General features: G+C 38.5%; 2 protein-coding genes across 2 annotated transcripts; both read left to right on the top strand.

Annotated features, from left to right (window-relative positions):
• The first annotated feature begins 6,778 nt into the window (after positions 1–6,778).
• LOC137721945 (uncharacterized) lies at positions 6,779–15,882 on the top strand. Its single transcript, XM_068460960.1, has 11 exons — positions 6,779–6,857; positions 7,389–7,570; positions 7,943–9,040; positions 9,216–9,586; positions 9,805–9,917; positions 10,219–11,656; positions 12,270–12,528; positions 14,843–14,965; positions 15,366–15,446; positions 15,544–15,620; positions 15,726–15,882. Exons 1-11 carry the CDS (start codon positions 6,779–6,781, stop codon positions 15,880–15,882), a joined length of 3,978 nt encoding a protein of 1,325 aa, XP_068317061.1.
• Positions 15,883–18,309: 2,427 nt separating this feature from the next.
• On the top strand, positions 18,310–18,997 carry LOC137721944 (blue copper protein 1b-like). Its single transcript, XM_068460959.1, has 3 exons — positions 18,310–18,472; positions 18,694–18,832; positions 18,916–18,997. Exons 1-3 carry the CDS (start codon positions 18,310–18,312, stop codon positions 18,995–18,997), a joined length of 384 nt encoding a protein of 127 aa, XP_068317060.1.
• The last annotated feature ends 6,380 nt before the right edge of the window (positions 18,998–25,377 follow it).

Genomic DNA, 25,377 nt, shown 5'->3' with positions numbered 1-25,377 from the left:
TGGAAACATGTCATCTGACTTGCACGCTTAGTTTGAGGTTGATTTCTCTTTTGGAAAATTCTGTAAAAATATGGGAAACATAGCCTTATCCCTTATGTTTTCAGGCATGTACTGCATGCCACTAGGAAAAATCTGGAAAGCTTTCAACTTTGCATTTTCCTACAGCTGTGCAATCCTAACGGGAAAACAACTTTTGTGGGAATAACTTTGAAAACTGGAGTGCTTGGCTTTAGGGAAAATTATGAAATTTGGATACAATGATTCTCAGCCACTTAGCTTCCTTCTTCAATTGGCTTTGCATCAAAACTCCTTTGGAAAGTTGAATTATCACCAAAAGCATCCAGCTTGCGCAGATTGGCTGAAACTTGTCATTTTTTTTTGTAATTTGCTTCTTTTTTTTGGTTGGAATGTGCTTCCTTGTTTTGATTTTTCTTTTGCTATTTGGGTATGTATTTCCCTTAAAGTATTAGAAAGCAATTGACCCCTATTTATATGACAATTGGGTGTGCATTTTTTTCACAACACACAATTCTTGTCGTGGGCTTGCTTGGTACTTTTGCCGTAGATTTTGCTTGTGGTTGCTGCTTGGAGCTTGTTGCAGTGCATCATTGTTTACCACATGGTGCTATACAAAAAGATTACAGTATGTTTATGCTGTGTAGTGCCTTTTGGCCACAGTATTCCCTTGGTAGTGACGTTGTTATGCGCATCTGTTGTTGTTGCTGCCGTGCCTTATAGCTGCTGCTGCCGTGCCCTTTTGCTGATGTTTAGTGCAAAGTTGTAGCTACTTGAAGCTTGTTACAGTGCGTCACTTTTACCATGTAGGGTTGTGCAAAAGACTGCAGTGAGTTTATGTTGTGTAGTGCCTTTTGGTCACAGTTTTCCTTGATGGTGATGTTGCCGTGCAGTGCAAGACACTGCTTGTGTAATCGCTACAGGGTTGCGTAGTGTAATTACTTGGAATTTTGGCTTTCTTTGCTACTATAGCATGCCTTGAAGGACTGTCTTGTAGCTGCCTTCTTTGTCGTGCAGTGTAAGAAACTGCTTACGTAATCGCTGCAGGTTTGCGTAGTGTGATTGCGCAACATTTTCGTTTTCTTTGCTATTGTAGCGTGCGTTGAAGGACAGTCTTGTAGCTGCCCACTTTGCTGTGCTCTTGAAGCTTTTGTGGCTAATTTCTTTTCGACGTTGTGACTCTTTCATTGTCATGCTTCAACACTTACGAGGTTTGTCTTCCATGTCTTTTGCATTTTCCTTTTCAGTCAAGCCTTCTTTTATGGCCATCTTTAGTGAGGGGATTTGACTTTCGAGTGGTAGAACAACTTCCACGCCATATATGAGAGAATAAGGTGTAGCTTGGGTATGAGTTCTATATGTCGTCCAATATGCCCAAAGTGCTTCACTTATTCTTTCGTGCCAGTCTCTCTTTGTTCGGCCGATCACCGTTTGCAGGAGGTTGGACAGCGTTTTGTTGAATGCTTCCGCAAAACCATTAGCCAGAGCATGATACATGGAAGACTTGTGCTGCTTGAACTTGTATTTCTCGCAGAGCTCGTTTATGAGTCGGTTGGAGAACTATTTTCTGTTGTCAGTGATGATGTAGTGAGGCATACCGTATCAATAGATAATAAGCTCTTTGATGAAACAGACGACAATTTCCTTCTTGACTTCCCTTAGACGTACGATGTAGGCTTCTCCGACAGATGATTTTGGTGCGATTGGTCATACGACGTCCAATCCTCATGCATCAAACGGCCATAAGCCAACTGTAGGGTGTAAAGGCTCATGTGGTTGATGTATGAAGTTGGCGTGGAATTGGCAGGCTTGGCACCTTTTGGTGTATTCCAGGCAATCCTTCACCATGCTTGGCTAGTAGTAGCCCATTCTTTTGAGCTAGAAGTGCAGCTTTGGTCCAGATTAATGCGCTCTGCATACGCCTGAGTGTGCTTCTTCCATGGCTTGATTAGCTTTTTCCTTACCTAGGCATGTTAGAAGTACTTATTCAAAAGAGCGTCAGTAGAGTGTTCCTTTGGGTACCGTTTGGTACGCAGACGGGACAGGACAGGATGGGGGTTCCGTGTTATGTTTGGTGCGCACAGGATGGAACGGGATGGTTATTCCGTTCTGCGTTTGGTATGCACTGGATGGAAAAGATTGAATGACTAACTTACCCCTGTTCCATCTGTTATTTGGTACAATATTTACGCGTAGGACAGGACGGGACATTATTTATTTATTTGAACACATATGTTTATCTATGATATATTTTTTACACTAGCACATGGCTAAAGATATGTTATGCCATGAATTCCATCTTGCTAACCTTAGGATCATGGAAAATTGCTTGAAGGTTACTAAGAATGTTGACCATGTGTTCCTCGCAGTTGATATGGACGAATGGGCTTCATTTAGTCCAACCATTTCGTCATCTTTTATAACAATACCAATGATTAGCTTTTGGAGATTGCAGAATAAGCAAAACGAAAAGCAATGGCAGAGAATTTAGAGAGAGAAAGTGAATGACTAAAGATTGTATTCCTTGAACAATGAATGAATTACAGAGAGAGAGAGGTGTTTGTTATTTATACAAGTATTCTTTGCTTCACTCACAAGCTACTAACCAACTTCTTTGTATCCCTACCATCCCAATAGACTAACAACCTTCCTAGAATCTCAACAAACTAATTGCCTTGTTGATGTGTAACCTTCATGCTGATGTGTCTGTAGAGCTATACTGATGTGTACATATCAGTTAACAGACCCATGGCCTGAGCAATAACTTTATGTTTCTTGAGTATTCATCTAATAAAAGGCTATTTGGCATAAGACTGGATCTTTAAGATAATTTAATGTGTTGTAGTAAGTAATAATAAAACAGAAAAACTACACAAATCATAAGCAAAAAAGTTTTAGATGCATAACTTCCTAATGAATTTTAGAGTAGTTCTAAAGCAATAGACGAACTAGTTTGGCGCTAAAGTATGTGACTCTATGCATCATATGCTTTACAATAAGGACTAGATTCAAAGTTCAGGACAAGAACATGACCTAGATAATCCGATAACCAAAACATCATATATTCTTTGCAAACTGAAATCAAGATCAATAATGTTTCACAAAATCTGAGGTGCACATCATACTAAAGATCTCATTTTTTTCAGATTAAAAAAGCACAAATCTTTCACAAAACCCAGTTGCACAAATCTTAACAAAACCCAGTGATTAACAAATCAAAGCTGTTGTTTCCAGTGACAATAGCCTTGGTGTGTCTGGGAAGAACTGAAAGTTCCTTATCCCCGTTTTCGCCTTGAAAAGGCGATAGCATCCGAGAACCACAGAGCTCTGGCTCCAACATTCTTCCCAATTTTGATCACAAATTATAACTTGTACTAAACCCAATCAAACAACCAAAACAAAACCACTTCACAGTCCAATACCAAACTCTTGAATTCGACAATTCGAGATACAAACACCCATTTTTTTTATCCTAAATGCCATTTCCTCAAATGGGTCTTTCTTACATTACTTACAAAATTTCCCAGATAGATTTATGAACCAATTTGGCCATGAAAACCCAGAAAACTCCAATTAATTAAAACCCAGAAAACTGAGACAACAAGCTATCAATATTCAATCGCATACCTGGGTCAATCTTCATGAACGGCATGAGAATACATAAACAAGAAAAACATAGAACATAAATTCCTGCTCCCAATGTAACCACAAAGAATGGATGTTGAGTTTAAGTTTGCACTTAAACACAAGTTAAACCAGAGAAACCAAGAAAACTAACTTATTTTCTCATAATCATCCTATTTTCCCAAAAATTGAAAATTTCCATGGAAAAATCAAGAAACCGAAAAAATAAAACCCAATAAAAAAAAACAAAATTAAAGATCTATACAGATCAAGATCGAACCTAGAGATGCAGCGGCTACGAGAGAAGATCGAAATCGAACCTGGAGATGCAGCTGAGGGAGAAGATGAGAAGAGGATGAGGAGGGAGGCTACGGAAAAGGCCGTGGCAGAGAAGATGGAACGAAGATGATAGAAAATATTGAAAAATATAAGGGGCATTTTTGTCTTAAAATGTTAAAATTTTGTGTTCCACGGACGTGGAACCAGTCGTTCTAGGGGGAGGCGGAATGAAAAATCAGCCAAATTTCGTCCCATGGGACAGTGCATTCCACGGTTTTTGGGCGCACCAAACGTGGGACGGAACGCCTCGTCCCACTATTCCGTCCCATCCCATATACCAAACGGTACCTTGTAGTAGATGAAGCAAGGTGCTCGTCGACGTATTTAAGAATGGTCTCTAGGATCGTCCGGAAGCTTTCCATGCTCCAAGTAGTCGATCAGCGGCTGTCTCCACTCTTTAGTGTCGACGGGAAGTACTGAGATGACATTTGTATCATCCAGTAGCATTTTAGCGATGAACGGGATCACCCATCTTTGGCAAACTAGCACGTCTGGAGCTTCGTCTTCTGCTAGTGCCATACTTAAGGCTAAGTTAGTGAGAGCGTCCGCCATTCGATTTTCTTTTCTTGGCACATGTTCTAGTGTCACGGACTTGAATTTCTATAGTAGTTGAGTTGCTAGCCAGAAGTATAGGACAAGATCATCTTTCTTTACTTCATATGTAGTTAAGAGTTGATTGATTATGAGCTTGGAGCCGCCATATACTTCTAGCATTGTGATTTCGATGTTGATCACCATTCGGAGTCCAATGATCAGCGCTTGGTACTCAGCGACGTTGTTAGAGCACAACTTGCTTAATCGGAAAGAATAGGGTTGTATTGATAAGCTCATATTTATATATATTTACATCAAATTCACTTGTCTTTTCTTAGTTAGTTCCTTATATTTTTGAGCTATTTACTTTGTTTTTGTGTTTTGTATGATTTGTCAAGTAAAGAAAAGAAAAATAACACAAGTGGAATTTTAAGTAACAAAGTTGTCAAAACTGCCTGTGCAGGTCAGCTGACTTTGGAAGCAAGTTACGGACAGCTCAGAATGAATTAGAGAATGAGCTTATATGTTTAGAAAGCTACGGATGTCTATTTTTTGGAGCATTTCGCGGATTGTTAATATCATTTTTCTAGAAGAAGTTATGGCCGTTTTAACACTGAAAGGTTCCCAAGAGGCTGAGCAGTTTGTAACTGACAAGAAAGCATTGAAAGCAATAAATCCAATAAAACTAACAGCCAAAACTGATGCAGCCAAGAACAAGCCAGCTAACACCTATTCAAATATCAGAGGAAATGGAAAATTAAGTGAGAGTAATGGGCATAAAGGCTGCCCAAAGAGTTACAATTGTTTTAGCATTTCCTCTCACTTATTGTCATCACTAAATGGCTGTTAGTGGGGTGAGTTATGGAAAAAAAACTGTGGCAGCAGAAAGAAGAAAAGGGCTACAGGTTGCAGCAGCAAAGGGGGAGAAACAGTGTGAGAAAAAAGATAGAAAAAAAAGAAGGAAAGCAAGGAAAAAAGGCAAGGCTGCTACGTTGGGGAAGGAAGGAAAGGAAGGAGGAAATCTTGGCATTCTCTTCTCTCGGTTTTATCTTCTCAAACTCATGTCTTTCTTTTGGTTTAATTTGAGAATTATGTGTGACTAATTTTTAGTAGTTAGGGGCTGTTTTGAAGCTCCGAATATGATTGCAAGTTTGTTATGACATTTCGTTTGAATTACTTTTACGAATGGATGAAAATTGGTTCACTACTTGTCTCATTGATGAATTCTTTATGTGTTTTCTACGGATGCATACTTAGTAAGCATATCTAGGATTCTAATGCTATGAATATGTGTGTGCCTGCCTTTGTCGAATGAGGACCTACATATGTTCTAGAGTAGTACTTGTTAATTGCGATTAACATGTGAACCAATTTCTAGGATAAGTAAGACAAAGCCAGTACTTACGATGCCTTGTGATGACTCAAACTCTTTTTGTTCTTAATGATTTCTACTTGTTAAATCTATGAACACACCATTCTAGATTGCATGTTAGGGACTAAGTTAAGTTGAAAACGTCATTCTCTTAACATACTACATAAGAAAGAGTAATAGGTTGAGTTCTAACATTGAGCCAACTTGAGCATCTTCATCCGAAAATGAAAGGAATTTGAATGAAACATAACATGTTTGCATGATTATTTGGTGGTGGATAGCAATTCCCCTAACTCGTTTTTCTTAATTTGTGAACTACTTAAAAATCTGTTTTTGTACTGTTTTTTTTTCGATTTAATTTAAATAGCAAATCAACTGCAAAAATCCCAAAATTTGTGTGAGTGTAGCTCTGTGTGTCTAGTGTTTGCATATAAAATTTTGTAGACTTTAGATAAGTGTAGGTAGGTCTAATAATTATTTTTCGGTGGCTGGCCAGTAGGGACAGCAGCCCAGTTTTTGTGACATTTTAAGTAGTTAGATAAAACAATCTTCTGCGGGAAAGACCTTATTTTCATATGCTACAATTGACAAATTTTAGTGTTAATAAGGAAAATTAATAGGACATTTCTGTGCTACTTTGTGGTGTGCTTTTAATCCTATCAAATTTTTGGTGCCGTTGCCGAGGATTGTTATTTCTAATTACTTATTTTTTATTGTTTTCTTTTCTTGTCTAATTAGTGTTTTTGTTTTTGTTTTTTTTTGTTTTATTTTAGGTACTCTTCGTAGTATATGCATACTCGAAGGTCCAAGAGCATTGATCTAGCTTCCTATAATCCTGAGGTTGAATGAACACTTCGAAAGCTTCGAGGAACAATCAAGCAGAAGGGTGCATCGATGTCTTTACCTCTATCTTCTCCACCACATTTGAGTTCAGAAGAGGAGGAAGAACCACAAGAAGGCATGGCTGATAACCGTACGTTGAGAGAGTTAGCAACGCCAAATACGGATCAACAACCATTGTGCATCACATATCCAAATACAGAATGAGGATTTGAGCTTAAGTCCGGCATGATTCACTACTTGCCTAAGTTCCATGGCTTCTCAACAGAGGATGCCAACAAGCATCTCATGGAGTTTCATGTGGTATGCTCGGGAATGAGACCAGCATATGTGGATAAGGAGCAAGTCAAGCTAAGGGCATTCCCATTTACATTAGAAGCTAAGGCAAAGGAGTGGCTTTACAATTTACCTTCGGGATCAATGAACACATGCAACTAGGTGAAGCAAGCATTCTTGGAGCAATATTTTCCGACCACAAAAATTGCAAGCATAAGGAAAGACATATGTGCAATCCGACAACAACATGGAGAGCCCTTTGGAGATTACTATGAGCGATTCACACATTTGGTTGCATCTTGTCCTAATCATCAAATTTCAAAGCATCTTTTAATACAATATTTTTATGAAGGATTGTGTGGTACTGATCGTGTAATGCTTGATGCAGCAAGTGGAGGAGCATTCATGGACAAGACACCAACAAATGCTAAGGCATTATTAAAAAACATTGCTGGTAACACACGACAATTTGGAGGGAAAGATGAGCTACCTTTTAAGAAAGTTAACGAGGAAAGTGCTAACTCTAGTATTGAATTACAATTAGCTAACTTGACTAATCTTGTGCAACAGGTTATGGTGGCTCCAAAAGACATGTGCGGTGTATGTTCAATGATGGGACACGCCACGGATATGTGCCCATCGTTAATGGATCAAGGTGGTCTTGAGCAAGCTAATGCGTTAGGAGGGTTTCAGGGGCAACAAAGACAAAAGTATGATCCATACTCCCATAACTATAACGCGGGGTGGCGTGATCATCCACACTTAAAGTGGAACAATTAAGACAACGGACAACAATCTGTTCCTAACAACTATAACCGTTTACCTGGCTCCTTTCAAGCAAGACCGCATGCACCATTTCAGCCTCAACAACAACAAGCTCCAAGTAAGTCTTTTGAGGATTTAATTGCTTTTTTAGCTAACTCTACTTAATCTCATCAACAGAAAACAGACAAAGCAATTGAAAACCTTGAGCGCCAAATGAGTCAGTTAGCAAGTTTGATGGGGCAACAACATCAACCAGGAAGGTTGCCTAGCCAAACCGTGGTGAATCCAAATGCGGAGCAAATGAATGTTGAGACTTTAAGGAGTGGAAAAGAAGTTTTTGAGCAGCCAAGGATGCAAAAGAGGACTAGAAAAGATACAAATGAGCAAGGGGAACAACAAACCAAAAATCTTGAGCAAGATGAGGCTTCAACATACACTGAAAAGTCTCCTAAAGATACAGAATTGAACAAAAAAGATTCTGATAAGGTAAGTAAAGAATTTCAAAATTCATTTAACTCATGTGTCCCTATTCCTTTTCCTCGTAGGTTTATGAAGTCTAAGAAAGAGCAAACTAATAAGGAAATCTTGGATACTTTCCGAAAAGTCCAAGTGAACTTACCTCTTTTAGATGCCATAAAACAAGTGCCCAAGTATGCAAAGTTCCTTAAAGAGCTTTGTACGAACAAGAGGAGATTCAATGATCAAGAAACTGTGGCATTAAGCGAGGAAGTATCAGCTGTTTTGCAGAGAAAGCTACCACCGAAGTTGAAAGATGCCGGTAGCTTTACCATTCCATGTGTAATTGGAGGGAAAGAGTTTGGGAGAGCATTGTGTGATTTAGGGGCATCCATCAATCTGATGCCATATTCAGTGTATGAATCACTAAACCTTGGAGACTTGAAGGAAACAAAGGTAGTAATCCAGTTGGCAGATCGTTCAAATAGATATCCCAAAGGCCTATTGGAGGATGTACTTGTGCAAGTGAATGAACTTATTTTTCCCGCTGATTTTCTTGTTCTTGAGATGGAACATGACCCTATGCCTACTGCATTTCCTCTTATATTGGGAAGACCATTCCTTAGAATGGCACGTACGAAGATTGATGTTTACGATGGTACTTTAACCATGGAAATTGATGGAGAAAGCGTCAAGTTCAAAATCTTCAATGCTATGAGGTACCCTAGTGATTTTGAATATTGTTTGTCTATTGATACGTTTGACTATTTTGTGAAGGATTGTTTTAATGAAGGTGTGGGACAAGATAATTTAGAGAAGGCGTTAGTGCATAGCATTACACATGAAAAACTTAATTATTCCAAGCACATTGAAGAAGAATTAATCTAGACAGTGGCAGCCCTTGAGTCTCTTTCACTAATTCGTGGTAAGTCTTCTTCCTATTTTATTTCTCTTCCTACTTCTAACGAAAAAAATTCTTCCTTCTGTGATTCAGGCACCCAAATTGGAGCTTAAACCGATTCCTGAACATTTGAAGTATGCATTTTTGAAAGAGGATGAAACATTACCGATCATCATATCGTCACAACTCACAGCAGAAGAGGGGGAGAAATTGATCCGGGTACTGAAGGATCACAAAACTGCCATAGCTTGGAGCATTGCAGATATCAAAGGTATAAATCCAGCTACATGTATGCATAGGATTCTACTGGAGGAAGGTGCAAAACCTACAAGGGAAGCTCAACGCCGTTTGAACCCACTCATGATGGAGTTCGTCAAGAAAGAGGTTATCAAGCTTCTTGATGTTGACATCATATATCCAATCTCGGACAGTAAGTGGGTGAGCCCTGTTCAAGTAGTTCCAAAGTGATTCGGAGTCACAGTTGTTAAGAATGAAGCTAGTGAGCTAGTGCTTACACGTGTGCAAAATAGTTGGAGAGTCTGTACAAATTATCGGAAGATAAACAACACCACACGCAAGGATCACTTTCCAGTTCCATTCATTGATCAAATGTTAGAAAGGTTAGCTGGTCATTCTCATTATTAATTTCATGATGGCTATTCTGGATATAATCAAATTGCAGTTGCTCCGGAGGATCAAGAAAAGACGACTTTCAATTGTCCATTTGGCACATTTGTATACCGGAGGATGCCGTTTGGACTTTGCAACGCCCCGACCACATTTCAAAGGTGTATGGTAAGTATCTTTTCTGACATGATTGAGAAAATAATTGAAGTGTTCATGGATGATTTTTTAGTTTATGGTGATTCTTTTGATACATGTCTACATAATCTATCCCTAGTTTTAAAACGTTGTCAAGAAACTAATCTGGTCTTAAATTGGGAAAAATGTCATTTCATGGTTTCGCATGGATTAGTTCTAGGGCATATCATATCTGAAAATGGAATTAAAGTTGATAAATCTAAAGTAGAACTTGTTAGTTCTTTACCCCTCCCTACTACTGTTAGGGAGGTTCGTTCTTTTCTTGGACATGCAGGTTTCTACCGTAGGTTTATGAAAGACTTCTCAATGATTTCTAGACCCTTATGCCGTTTGCTTCAAAAGGATGTAACATTTGATATGAATGAAGAGTGTGTGGTGACATTTAACAAGCTTAAGGAGTTGTTCTCCACGGCTCCTGTGATCATGCCACTAGATTGGAGTTTACCTTTTGAGTTAATGTGCGATGCTTCAGATTATGATGTCGGTGCAGTTCTAGGACAGCGTGTCAACAAAGTGCCACATGTCATCTATTATGCATCACAAACACTCAATGATGCACAGTTGAATTATTCAACAACAGAGAATAAGCTTCTAGCTGTTGTATTTGCTTTAGAAAAATTTAGATCTTATCTGATTGGAACTAAAGTTATTATGTTTTCTGACCATGCAGCTTTGAAGTATTTACTCACAAAAAAAGATGCAAAACCGCGACTCATTCGATGGATACTTCTGCTTCAAGAGTTTGGCTTGGAGATCAAGGATAAGAAAGGGAGTGAGAATGTTGTAGCAGATCATCTTAGCAGACTTGTGCACTCAAACACAGAGGAAGATTTCATCCCTTTACGTGAGAGTTTTCCGGATGAGCAATTGTTTTCATTAAAGGTTACTGACCCTTGGTATGCAGATATTATCAATTACAAGGTCACCAAAAAGATTCCGGATGATTTTACACGTGCTCAGAAAGATAAGCTTGTCAAAACCGCCAAATGCCACAAGTGGGATGATCCTTATTTGTGGAAATATTTCCCTAATCAATTGATTAGAAGGTGCGTCCCTGAATCTGAGTTTAAATCTATTCTAACTTTTTGTCATTCTTATGCATGTGGCGGCCATTTTGGAGCAAAGAGGACAACCCTTAAGGTGTTAGAGAGTGGTTTTTATTGGCCTAGTTTGTTTAAGGATGCGTACGAGTTTTGTGCAACATGTGATCGTTGTCAACGAACAGGTAACTTGGGCCCAAGAAATCAAATGCCACAAACCCCTATTTTGATTGTTGAGATCTTTGATGTGTGGGGCATTGATTTCATGGGACCTTTTCCATCTTCAAATGGTTTTCTTTACATTTTATTGGCTGTGGATTATGTTTCTAAATGGGTGGAAGCTAAAGCCACCAAAACTAATGATTCAAAAGTTGTTTCAGATTTTATTAGGACTAACATCTTTGCAAGATTTGGGACACCTAGAGCAATCATTAGCGATAGAGGGAGTCACTTTTGCAATAGAACATTTGAAGCGTTGCTTAGGAAGTACAATGTCACACATAAGGTATCTACACCTTATCATCCGCAAACTAGTGGTCAAGCAGAAGTATCGAACCGTGACGTGAAGCAAATTTTGGAGAAAACTGTGAGTCCTAGTAGGAAGGATTGGAGCATGCGCTTGAACGATGCATTGTGGGCTTATAGGACTGCTTATAAGACTCCTATTGGAATGTCCCCATTTCGATTAGTTTATGGAAAATCATGACGTCTTCTAGTAGAATTAGAACACAAAGCTTATTGGGCGATCAAAGCCTACAACATGGACATGAGTGTTGCTGGACAGCAAAGGAAGCTTCAATTGAATGAGTTAGATGAAATCCGGAATGATGCATACGAGTCTAGGCAAATATACAAGGAGAAATCAAAGGCATTTCATGACAAAATGATATCAAGGAAGAGCTTTGCCATTCTCACCTTCGGTTATTTCTAGGTAATCTTCGTTCTCGATGGGTTGGTCCGTTTGTTATAACTAATATTTTTCCTCATGGTGCAGTGGAAATCCAAAGTGCAAAGACCAGAAACATGTTCAAAGTGAATGGACATAGACTCAAACCATATTACGAGTCTTTTGTGGAGCATGATGTGGAGGTTATACCCCTCCAAGAACCAGCTTCCCTTGAATGATTACTGTTGGTATCGTCTGGCTGCGGACGTAAAAGCAAGCGCTTATTGGGAGGCAACCCAATATTTCTATTCATTGTCTTTTTATGTCATTTTCAATTTTTCGTTTGTTTTTTTCTAAGTTTTCTTGGGTGCTAAGCTGAATTATTTCTTTTCTTTGTAGGAATCTTTGGTTATGTCCACCCTTGGAGTTGATTGTAGAATTGAAGTTTGCCCAAATCGTGCGACCCTTCGGCGATCCTGTAAAAGGCGAATCGTTTACCAAAAAGGACATGGAGATAGCGCATTGGTTTATACTCAACAATTGTGATGAGACTTTGCCATACCTTGAAGAGTATGAACAGTTGATGAAGCGGGAACATCCTTCACATTTATATGCCAAGAAGCACTGTGAATTGTTTCCTTCTTGGTTTCGCGAACATGTAGGTTGTATGTGTTTTGAATTGAGCATATTTTTCCAAATTGTTCATGTCCATCTTTAAATTTGGTTACACTAACAAGTTAACATTTTGTATATGTTATATTAGATAAACAAATTGAAGGAACTGAATTCACCCTTTTACAATGAAGAATTATATAATTTGCGCAAGAGGACTGCTTCACGCTAAATTGTTCTCAAGTTGTCATGTCAACGAGATCAAGTTCTTGGGGGCAGCACATGATGACAAGTCATCTACTCAAAATAGTGGTGTACTTGTCCCAGGTGTCGACAACAGTGAAGACATTGATTTTTATGGCAAACTAACTAGTGTGGTACTATTGCTTTACAAAGACAGGCGTCAAGTAATATTGTTTAAGTGCCTTGGTTTGATGCAAACCCAGCACTACCAGGCGTTGGTACCATGAAGACCCATAAATTTTGGCAACTATGGCGAAACAAATATTCTATCTAGATGACCCAAAGGCCAACAGTGGTTGGAAAGTTGTTCAAAAGATTGATCAAAGAGGGCTATATGATATTCCTGCACTAGATCATGATGACAACGACAACATCGCTGACTAACAGCTATCATTTTCGATATAAATTGGTGAAGAAACACTCCAGGATACTAATGTTGTCTAAGAACCATTTCAAGTAGTTGGAGTTCCCGAAATCGAAATACCAATAGAGTCAATTACAATTGACCTCGGTGATCTGCCACGATGCAATGCACCAGAAGAGGCAAACAAAGATTAGGATGAATGGGAATCCGAAAATGATAGTAGTGAGGATAGCAATAGTTATTATTGTAGTTTGAATGAGGTTTAATGTAAACTTATTAAATTTAATGGTATATTTTTATTAAGGAGCTTTAAATTTTATTTAATTTGTACGTAAAATAAATTTTATAATTATTATATATTTATTAAGTAGCATTAAATTTTATTTAATTTGTATGTATAATAAATTTTTTTTTTTTTTCAAATATAACTTGCGCGACGCCACAATGAGGCCGTTGTGCAAACACCTATAGTGCGACGTCATAACGTATACATGTGTCGCACAATTTGTTAAAATTTTGGTAGTTCAATTAGAAAATATGGGAGTTTTTTTTTTTTAATTTTTCCAAATTATTGCGCGACACTGGTGCGTCGCGCAAGGTCTTTTTAATATCAAAGTCACCCTCCCTTTCTCGCCCTCTCACTCACTCCATCTATCTCTTCCCTCTTGCAATGTTTCACTCTTAGTCTCTCTCTTCCCTACTCCACTGTTTCGTTCTTGCTCCACGGCGAATCGAAAGGAAAAATTGGTCACTCAAACTAATTTCAGTTCACTCGCGCCTCAGCACTTCATTTTCCAAATTCCTCTTCACTGAAGTTAATCGAAAGTAGGTTACCCTCTTCATCTCCTCAAGTAAATTTGATTATCTATCAATTTCCCCCAATTTTTTTTGTTGGTTTCAAATTTATATTGATTGCTAGGTTTTGGAAGGGATACGGGTTTGGGTAATTTCATATTATTTTGGGATTTTGGCAAATTGTGGCTTTTGAGTTTGGATTGGAATTTGGTTTTTGTTCACAATTTCTGATAAACCCCAACAAGAAATTTAGGAGTCTAATTTTTTTTTTTTAACATAATCTTCAGACTTTTTTCGGACAGATGCTAATTGTATGTGTAACAAAGTCGATCCTTTCTTGGGGCAGCTTCTTTAGAGTCTAAGCCGAGGTTTAGATTAGTAATTAAGTGTTGTGGATCACCTAAAAAATAGTTATGGTTGATGCCTCTGTATACTGGAATTTTGAGTGTGGACACATGGGTGTCCGTGTGCTGTGTTTTCTGGAGGTAGACCTTCAGATTTTGCAAATAGAAAGTTTTTTTTGTTCGTTGTGTTTCCTTCTTGAGAGTTTAATTGATGAAAAAGTAGTCGGAGGCTGCAGGGTTGATGAGCACTGAATGGGCTAGCATAATCTAATCGTAGCTGTATGAAGGCAGGAACATAGCTTACTCCAACAAATTCATCAAGATAGCGTATGACTTGTGACATTGTGGAGCGGTTACCTCACAGCAGCATAGTAGCATCGCTATCAGCTGTGTTTTGTTATTCGGTGGACAATTGGCATTGTGCTATATAGTGGGAATCTTGGGCAGAAATTCTCGAGGAGACGAGAAATTGGTGCGGCATGAGTTGTCGGTTAGTATTTTCATTTTTAGCCTTTATTATTTTTAAATTTTGATTTCAAATATTATAAACAAAAATATATTATCTTAATAGTATTAAATTTCTTACTATTATTTTATTATTTTCATATTTGTAGTTCAATTATAGTCTTAAGGACATATCCCCTGAGGCCACCGCATACTTAGAAGAGAACATAGCAACCCGGTACAAACATTGGAAGTGCGAACTCCACGCGCATTTTAAGAAATGGGATGATCCAGTGATTACTTGCCTAGAGGGTTGCCCAACGGAGTTGTTGGAGCGGTCGAAGGATTGGGAGTGGCTCTGCAAACATTTACGGACACAAGATTTATGGTAAGTATGTACATAATATGTTAATAATAATTTATTACTGTTTTAGTTTTTTTTTTTTAAAACTTTTTTACTAATTTCTTTCAAATAGTTGCACTAACATATATATTGTGTGTTTAACATAAGAAATCTGTTGCTGGCAAGAAAGCTCGGGAGTTAAAGACACTTCTCCACCATTTCGATTTGATGCCCTTCTCCTATAGGGTTGAAGTGCAACGTCAGGTAAAGTATATTGATTTTAAATTTTATACAATTTAATTTTTTTATTATGAATAATAACATTTTCTTAATTTTTTTTTGTTCTTTAGGAGGGTTCTAAATTCCCAAAGCTCGACATGTTCAAGGACGTTTATGTTCGACTTGTCAATGAGGCCACTGAGCAGCTCCATGTAAGTATATGTAATTGTTATTATTCTTATATTTATGAATCGTTCAAATATTAACTACATTTTTATTAAATATTAATATTTTTTCTTATTATTACAGGCTACTATGGTGGAGAATAGTCTCTTCAACAAGCGGCATCACAGCTTCCCCCGGATACCCCAATCAAGGACGTCACTGTACCCAAGGACGCGAGTCTTTAGATCCTGACTGAGACCCTAGATCAGACGTTCAGTCATCGTCATGGCAAAGTTGTTAAGTGAAAGTATGGGTCCGTGAGACAGGTGCCTCCTTTTCCTGACTGACCATGGGACAGGTTGTCGCCCTAATGGAGGAAGTGGCAACCCTAAAAGCCCAAATTGCAGCCCAGGACAAGAAAATGATCATGATCTTACGAGCCTGCAAGTTGTCCGACCTCCAAATCCCGATGCCAGCTCTTGATCCTGCTCCACCTTCAACATCCCAAATGTTTCACCCAACCGATAGCTAGTATCCTGATGCATCAAACCTAAACGACTATTTGTTGTAGTTTTTTTATTTTTTATTTTTTATTTTTTTATTTTTTTATTTTTTTATTTTTTTTATTCGGATAGCTTGTACGTTCATTTTCATATATTTTATAGTTAAATATTTTTTCTCTGATTTATTAATTATTGTTTATAATTTAATTAAAATATTTATACAAATTATACAAATATATATATATATATATATATATATATATATATATATATATATTGTCAGAAGAAAATAAAACAAATAACAATACCTTTGTGCGAAGGCTGCGTAAGCTACGTCGCGCACCTATCTTCGTGCGACAATGAGACTAAGCTACGTTGCGCAAAAGGTTTTGTGTGAGGCATGTTATTGTCGTCGCACAAAGACATTTTGTGCGACATAGTTTACATAGTCGTCGCGCAAACCCTTCTCTCACGACTTTTGCACGACGGAAGCCGCATCGAAGGTTTTGTCGTGCTAATTCTCAGGCGATGTTTTTGTCTTTGTGTGACAAACTGTGCTTCGTCACACAAACTATTAATTGTAGTAGTGTGTTGATGTCAAAATCAATGAGACTTTGGAATAACATAAAGTGTCAAGTTTGTGACCTTTGCAAGGTTGCTCCAATCATCTAGTGAGGATAATATGTAAAGAGATAAAGATAGAGAAGCAAACACAAGTTAGCAATGGTTCAGCCTAAGTCGGGCTACGTCTATGAGGGTAAAAGAGTTCTATTTAATAGTGAAGAGTTTACACAATACATAGGTTCAAGCACAATCATCATTAATTATTAAGTTTTATTAACGAGTTTAAGTACGGCAATGACATTAGGGATAATTATAGGATAATGATCTATTTTTATAGTTGATGAAAGTCCCAAGCCTTCGTTCGCGGTCATTGTGGAATTCTAGGGGCTTTATTCTAATGCTGACACGTGCTACATGATGATTGGCCTCCTGGTTAGAGCGAAGCTCTTGGGCTTCGGCAGGGGTGCCTCAACATGAATTCTTTAGTGGGTCCTTGAAGATATGACGTTGATCGGTGTATGGTAAAAACGGAATTAAACCCATTTTACTCTTTTTGTTGGACTCCTTCCATCCTCACTTAAACTCCAAACCTAGTAATCAATTTCCTACACAAATCTATCAATGAATCTAAAGAACAACAATAATATAGTGGATGACGGTTTTGAAGGTGCATGAGGTTGGGAGATCATGAGAGATATGATGAAGGTTGAGTATGCAATGGAGACGAGAGAATGTGAGACCACAAGGGAGATGAGGGAGGAAAAGAAATGAGGAGGGCTACTTGGGTATTGTTGAAAATGAATCTCACATTCATGGGAGAAGAAATTTTACATGAGCTTATAAGTAAGCTGGGATATCTTCCTATTACCAATTAGTTTTATAGTGAAGCCTCAACTTCTTTCAAGTATTAGATGCATACAAAGCATCATGTGACAAATCCAAGAATCGAATTAGTTTAGTCAAAATCAACAATCCCCATTCGGGTCAGGCCAACACTGAGTTTTTTGGTTTTTCTTAGTTTGTTCTAGTTCGGTGTACCAGTTTAAATGGCCAACCCTATCCACCAAACAAGGTGGTGTTTTTCGTGGGATAAACCTTCCATGAACCCGTTAGTTTTGTGTCATTTCGGTTCGAGTTAATAGATCATACAAGAAATAGCCATGTCTATACACCACGATGATAAGTTTTACAATACAATCATATAATGCAAATGGATAATGCTTCACGCAAGTTCGAATCTCCTTCTTCATATATTAGAATAATTTATGAAACATGAGAATTTGGACAATTAATAACACTCTTAGCAAAATGTAAGTAGTGATATTCTCGTCAAAGCCATATTATTGGTAGCCCATTATGAGGCTTAGCCCACTCTCTCACCCCTTTAGTGTAAATAATATCGTTTGTTAAAAATGGTATATTGATAAGTGCTATTAACCAATTGACCTACAATTTTTTTACGATATTTCTTTTTCATTAGGCATCCATAATAGTGCAGGAAAACCAATTCGTAGGGCACGCCACATATAACTTCATGGAAGGTTCCTGGTCACACAGAGCAACCATTTTTAAATATGTCCAACAAAAACAAGATTGATGTGCTAGAGAGTATAATTTGTTTATTATGTTGTATTTAACTCTCAAATCTTTTCGTACCGTTCGGCAGGGCAATGCCGTCCGTGGACAAACCCAATGCTAGACTAGAGTACTCATGTCGATTACAACCCTATAAATTTGCAAACTTTCAACTCATTTTGGCAACCAAATTGATCGAGCTCATCATCTAAACAACAACCAACTTTAGAGAGTGAACCACTTCCCAGCTCAATACTAGCTAGTTGTGATGGCCACTTCCCAGCTCTTCCTAATCCTAGCCATTCTAGCAATTTTTGCACCTTCAATTTTAGCAACAGATTATGTTGTTGGCGACTACAAAGGGTGGACGATTAATTGTGATTATCAAGCTTGGGCTCGGGGAAAGATGTTCTATGTTGGCGACAACCTTGGTAAATACCAAAAACACTAACTTCTCTCTAAGTTATATCATACATTAAATTTAGGCCAAATTATTATGGTCCTTGTAGTTTGGATGAGCGAAGTTCAGCTTTAGTCCATATAGTTTCAGTTGTGGAGATTTAGGTCCATGTATATTTGTTTAATTTTATTATTATAAATAGTGGTTTGGGAATTCATCAAAGAGTTTTTTTTTATCTTTGATCTTATGCAGTTTTTAACTATCCAAAAGGCGCCCACAATGTGTTCAAGGTGAACGGCACAGGCTTTCAAGAATGCTCAGCTCCATTAGACTCTGTGCCATTAACAAGTGGAAAGGATGTGATCAACCTTGCAACCCCAGGAAGAAAATGGTACATTTGTGGTGTTTCTCAGACTGTTTAGATGCTGGCCAGAAGCTTGCTATAACTGTATTTCCATCATCCTTTGCTCCTAGCCCTAGCCCCACCTGGGGATACAGCGACCAGAAAGAGAATGCTGCTTCTAGCCCTGGCCCCACCTGGTCAAACATCAACTAAAAGCGTTTAATTTGAACAAAGACATGGGAATCTAACGATTAATAACAACATTAGTCGTTGGTTAATATCCGATTAGTATCATGACTTTTTTCTAATTACATTGTTACCGAGTAATTGAGTTTTACCACTATTAATAAGTGAGTTTGGCAATCTGTTTGTGATGTTACAAACGTTGTATGAATTGTTCTGCAATTTTGTATACTTTGTTTCTTACGAAATCAAACACTTTTCTTTTGAGAGCACTTCCAATGTGCTCTTTTGCCCTGTGGACCGGCCCCATTTGCAATCCAATCCCCTGCCAAAGTGACGCAAGCCCATATGGGCAATTGGGCTAAGGGGGAGCCCGTGGGAGAGCTCAGGCATAAGTCCAAGGCCAGAGCGCCTGAGGGGGAGTGATGCAAGGCTAACATCAGTATGACATCAGCCACGTTATAAAAATTTTTGCGTCAGGTGCATGCATAACATGCGCGTGTGGGGGTACTTTACCGATGATATTTCAGGCGGTAGGGCTAGCGTGGCAGCCCACTCACTAGTTGTTGAATCTGGACTGTTAGATTTCTAGATCAATGGTCTAGGTTTTATTGCTTTAAAAATTAAAAAAAATAAGAAAAATAAGAAGAAAAAAAAAACACGAATGTTATGGTGGGCCACGTGTCACAATCTGGACTGTTGGATTTCAAAAAAATTTGTAATCATTGATTTAGATTAATCAAGTTAATAAAAAATTTAAAAATAGTTAAAAATTCGAAAAAAAAATTCAAAATATATATATATATATATTTTTTCTATAGATACCTTACCATTTTCTCTCACCTTACACTACATTTCAATATTTTCAACGATTCTAAACATGGAAGGACACATTGCGCGATGGAATTGGTTAAAAATCTTATAGAAGGACACGTGACGTGACGAAATCGTTTATCCTATCCGAAATTAAAAATTAATTTATTTTTATTATTTTAGAAAATAAAAATTACTAATATTTTATTACCTATTGCCATGGCTATTCAGTTTATGGGTGGAGATGCAAAAGGCAATTACTATTCCTTAAAGGCAGTTACTATTCACTTAGGAGATTGAATTGCCTATTACCAAAGAGGGCCTTTACACACTGAAAATGCTCTGATGAACTACTATAGCACGAGGTGTACTGTTTATCGTCCTCAATTGGGTCCACATTGTTCTTCTTCATTTTTGGCATGTAATATTAATCACACCTTGGGAAAATTCTTACCTATAATTATTCGGTTGATATCTCTTGTGTCTTTCACCATACAAGTGATATACAATTTGTTACAAGGCAAATATATGTCTTGCATTTGGCATAAACTACTAGTCTAGCAATGAAAGGTACATGCTTGGCAAATATGGTTCCATTCCTTTTAGATGAATAACATAGCGGAACATTTTTTTTTTAACCACCGGGCCCACCTAGGGGTGGCCGCGGTCCAGTCTAGTTTGCTTTACCCTCGGAATTAAACTGAATAATAATCAGTTTTATTGGGTTTCAGGGTCTATTTGGTTTGGAATTTGTTGATGGTAAAATCAGTGAGACTTTGGAATAACGTAAAGTATCAAGACCTTCGTAAGGTTGCTCCGGTCATCTAGTGAGGATAAAGAGATAGTGATAGAAAAGCAAACATAAGATATACGTGGTTCATCCTAAGTTGGGCTATGTCCACGAGGGTCATTAATAGTGAAGAGTTTACACGATACATAGGTTCAAGCACAATCATCATTAGTGAGTTCTAATGACGAGTTTAAGTATAGTAATGGCATTAGGATTAATTATAGAAAATGATTTCTTTTTTTATAGTTGAGGATGGTCACATGCTTTCATCCGCAATCGATGTGGGACTCTAGGATCTTTATTCTAATGTTGAGACGTGTTGCATTGTGATTGTCCTCCTGGTTGGAGCAAAACTCTTGTGCTTCAACATGGATGCCTCAACATAAATCCTTCAGTGGGTCCCTAAAAATATAAAATCGACCGGTGATCGATGGTTTTGGGATTGATGTAAGGATAATGCTTCACGCAAGTTCGATTCTTCCTCTTCATATATTAGAGTAATTTATGACAATGCTTCACGCAAGTTTGAATCTCCTCTATGCTCGGCTATCTCATGTATCCCATGCTTCAAGCACGTAGACACGGAATCGCCATGTCTCAAAGATCGTGCCTTGAAAATCAGGTTTTAACATCATCGCGCTTACATGGAACATCGTGAAAACGGCTAAACCTTACATCTTTTGAATTTAAATGATTAAACACGATATCTTTAAGATCTTATTCTCGAAACCATCTTGTCCTCCTGCCTATAAAAGCCCAGCTCCTCTTAATCAGTATTTTACGCTTAGAAACAAACTCTCAGAATCCCTAGCTTCCAAATCATTTGCAACAGCATACCTTATAATTTGCCAACAATGGCTTCCACTACTCTTGGCCAACAACTCCTTGAAGAATTTGAAAAGACTCCTGAAATCATGGACTAGCATGTCATCAAGAACTTCCGCTTCCTAGATGAAGAAAAAGCAATGCACAAAGTTCTTGATCCACTTTTCAAGACCGAAATTCCTGAGTCCGTTTTCTCCCTGATGAAAGCGCATCGTCTATCTCCTTTATTCAAGAACCAAGACTGGCCCATATAGGAGGTCACCAAGCCTCAAGTTGTATGGACCCCCAACAAGGTGGTCCTCTCTAGGTGTTTCACCTGTGGCTCCAAATCTACTTCACACCCTTGAGAGCTGACAATATTCCCTTCAAGAACACCGAAGCCATGGGTTTTCAATTGGCTTCCCTCACTGCGCTAGATCATCCAGCAGTAGAATTTTTCCAGTTCTTATTCGGCTTAAAAGCTTCAACTGAAGATGAATTTATGATCTGCTGCCAAAGATTCTACCCGTCGACTTTAGAGCTCCCTACGATTGACTAGGATAAAGCCACAGAAAATAGAATTCGGCCAAACTGGGATCATTCTTACTCTGTTGAGATCTCCAATTTGGCTGTGAATCGCGTCGCGCAAGTTTCGAAGTTTACCAGCCGAACTTCTTTGCACCCCAAGGCTTTCTCAATCTTGGCAACTTCTTTTTCTCACCTTGAGCATAACAGAAAAACCAGGGTCAGAACAAGAATGCAACGCTGCCAAAAGCAAACATGGCGAACGTTGCTCCCAATTGATTTTGGCCGTACTGTGCCGAAGTCAAAACAATCTTCGACGATCATCCTAGAATACCTACGCCAAGGCTTTCTCAATGTAAGTTGTCCTTATACCTTTCTGCCAAGGCCTTCTTATTGTAAGCTGTCCTTGTATCTTCCTTTTCCAAACTCTATTGTTTTAATTTATCCTTCCTCTTTTAGGTGGCTTAACTATGAAGAGTTCAGAGGTGGTAGCAGTTGTAACAGCAAAGAAAAAGACTCTGTAAAAGAAGAAAGCCTTCCAGCCTTCAACGGCTGCTACTGTTTTGGTGGAGCTCACCCAAACAGGAGTAAAAAGAGCTCGCTCCTTCTCACCAAAGAAAAAGCCTTTTGGCTCAAACCAAGCCCACTCCAAAGCGAGTTAAAAATTGGCTGAAAAAGGGAAGTGCCAAATCATGAATCCCTCAACAAGTCAAGGAACCCTGGCGACCTCTCTTGAAGCTGATAAGGTGAAATCTTCAACAGCTCCAGTAATTCAGGTCGGTAGACTTAAACCTATATCGGTGGCTCCTCATTGTCCAGCCATTGCCCTTTTGGTTGCCCGAGGGGAATCCTGTGGCGAGCACACCAGTTCCACCAGCAGACCCTATCATGACATCAACTCCTCTAAACCCAACTACCCTTACACGCCGTGTGATTATTTTGGAGGATGAGATGAATCTCGATCACTTTTTTCTTTGAAACTCTATTTTCCCCTTGTACTAACGTCAGACTTTTAGGACAAACACGAGGATGAAATTCCTCTACAACATCATCCTCAACTCGGGGTTGAGAAAGAGACGACACTTCCCACACAGAATAAAGGAAAAGGGAAAGTGGACTTACCTATCGATCATGCTCCCGTCTCGGCTGAAAACGAGGCCCCAAAAGCTACTACTAAGACAAGACTTCACCCTTAAGAGCAAGACCTTGGCACCTCAGAACAGGATGTCACTTCAGCCTATGTGAGTTACCGTTTTCTTCTACTTGTATCATTCCTTATATGATGCGAAACTAAAACCGACCAAATAAACTTGTCAGGTGGGGGGGGGGGGGCAATCTTATCATCATTAATTCTACGGGCCGCATAGTGTTATTTAGATTTCATGGCCGCCTCGGTGGCCTTCGAATATAGACAAACAACATCGGCCGTATGAGCTAAAAAGTTGCCTAACACATTAAGCTCGCCCACTAAGTTCTCTAGGATCTACCAACACCCCAGAGGATATGGCCGATGCTTCTTCTGAGCAGGTTAAAAAAAATTTCCTTTCGTTAGTGACTTGTCTTAATGCCAGCTTTCTCAACCCATTATTTTTGTGTAGCCTCTCCCTCCCTAGAGAATTGAGCTCGACGATTTCTGGCAAAGACATCCAGGGCTGTCAGTTCGTCTTCTGCTCTTGCTAAAATCCAACAACTGATGTCCTTCTCAGCCCAAGATATCTTGAAACATGATGGCATTCGGTTGATTGGTGAAGGTATCAATGATCTTGCAGCTGAAGGCTTAATTAGCAACAAGGGCATCACTCACCTGTCGGCCTTACTTAAGAATACCAGACATCATTTTGGTATCTTTGAAGAAGTGTTGCAGGCCGAAAAGAATTTGGAAGAGGTGGCGGTTGCTCAAGGGGCCATCAAGCCAATCCTTGAGGTGATAAAAATGCAGAAAAATGAAATAACTGAGATTGATCGTCAGATTGCAGAACTTAAGAACCGTCGTAATGTGCTTTATTTAGAATTGGAACAGGGTTATGAGACCCATAAACCTTAACTGTTGGAGTACGTTGTGAACATGCAGAAGATTTAGCAATTAAGGGCGGATAGGCAAACTCGACAGGCCAAGATCTCAATCAGGAAGGCAAAATGGCTAGAGTTAAGGATGCCATTGCAAGCATTCATGCCTAACTTACATATTGTAATTTGGCACCGAATTTGTTGAATAAGAAGGGTATCCAAGATAACTCTAATGATCCCAAAAAGAAGAAAATAGAGCACACTCTTAAAGAAAGCTCACAAAACAAACTAATTAGCAAAGCTTTTCTTATTTAGCTCTAGGCTTTGTTTCTCCTTGGATGATATACAATGCTTGAGGACTTGGGTATTTATAGCAAACCAAATGAAAGCTACACCACACACTTACTTCACCTACAACATCCACCTACTTCACCTACAACCTCCACTTACTTCACCAACCTCACACACTTACTTCACCTACAACATCCACCTACTTCACCTACAATTGACATTGATTCTCAACACTCCCCCTCAATGTCAGCTCTCATTCTTTGCACTGTGCTGAGCATTCAGCGAAAATTTTTGAGCTTGCCTGTACTTAAACTTTTTGTGAACAAGTCCGCAACTTGATCATTCGTCTTGACCTGTCTCATCTCAATCTCTTCTTGTAGAACCTTTTCTCTGATAAAGTGGTAGTGCACTTCCACATGTTTAGTTCTTACATGAAATACTGGATTTTCCGCCAAGCGAATTGCCGATTGGTTATCACAGTACAATGGTACTGGATAATCTACTGGTTGATGTAGATCACTCATCAACTGTACCAGCCATGCATTCTCTTGAACTGCCATTGCTGCTGCTCTATACTCTGCTTCTGTGTAGACCTGGCATTCGTGTCGTGTTTCTCGTGTTCGTGTCGTTTTCGTGTCATACCCGATAGCTTAACGGGTCGTGTCGTGTAATACCCGTTAAAGTAAACGGGTAATATGACCCGACCCGAAATCAACCCGTTAATATTTTCAGGTAATATGACCCGACCCGTTACCCGTTAAGAAAAATATATTTTAAATCAATAAAAATGAAAATGAGAAACTTAATTTGACCCCAAAAAATGTAAAACATAATACTAAATCAGTATATGCATACTAAATTTCGGAGTTGACCCCTTAATGAAAGTTGTAAAGCTTTTTATTACGAGTGATTACATTTTTCACACTTCTACAATAATTATTATTAATTTTATTAATTTTTCACTAAAATAAATAACATTGTTCATGAGATTTGGAGGGTTTTAAAAATCTAAACGACCATGTAACCTTGCCAATGGAACTCAAAGCTTACATGTTATTCCTTTTACAAAATCCTCAATTTTCATAGATCATCATGACATAAGATTTTGTGGTATATATCCACTTCTGTAAATATTTTAAATTGACGATCAAATTAGTTCATTATATTCATATAGGATCAA

Source organism: Pyrus communis, chromosome 17 (assembly GCF_963583255.1).
Source record: "Pyrus communis chromosome 17, drPyrComm1.1, whole genome shotgun sequence".
NCBI lineage: Eukaryota > Viridiplantae > Streptophyta > Magnoliopsida > Rosales > Rosaceae > Pyrus > Pyrus communis.
Note: the sequence above shows the minus strand (reverse complement) of the source record. Positions and strands in the feature narration are given on the sequence as shown.

What these genes read in the sequence shown, in the direction of transcription:
- LOC137721945 (XM_068460960.1), top strand. Translation starts at nt 6,779, where the DNA reads ATGTCTTTACCTCTATCTTCTCCACCACATTTGAGTTCAGAAGAGGAG. An exon ending in CTTCTTGGTTTCGCGAACAT is followed by an intron (nt 12,529 to 14,842) that starts GTAGGTTGTATG and finishes TCATATTTGTAG; the next exon opens with TTCAATTATAGTCTTAAGGA. An exon ending in AGGCCACTGAGCAGCTCCAT is followed by an intron (nt 15,447 to 15,543) that starts GTAAGTATATGT and finishes TTATTATTACAG; the next exon opens with GCTACTATGGTGGAGAATAG.
- LOC137721944 (XM_068460959.1), top strand. Translation starts at nt 18,310, where the DNA reads ATGGCCACTTCCCAGCTCTTCCTAATCCTAGCCATTCTAGCAATTTTT. An exon ending in CTATGTTGGCGACAACCTTG is followed by an intron (nt 18,473 to 18,693) that starts GTAAATACCAAA and finishes GATCTTATGCAG; the next exon opens with TTTTTAACTATCCAAAAGGC. An exon ending in GCAACCCCAGGAAGAAAATG is followed by an intron (nt 18,833 to 18,915) that starts GTACATTTGTGG and finishes CTTTGCTCCTAG; the next exon opens with CCCTAGCCCCACCTGGGGAT.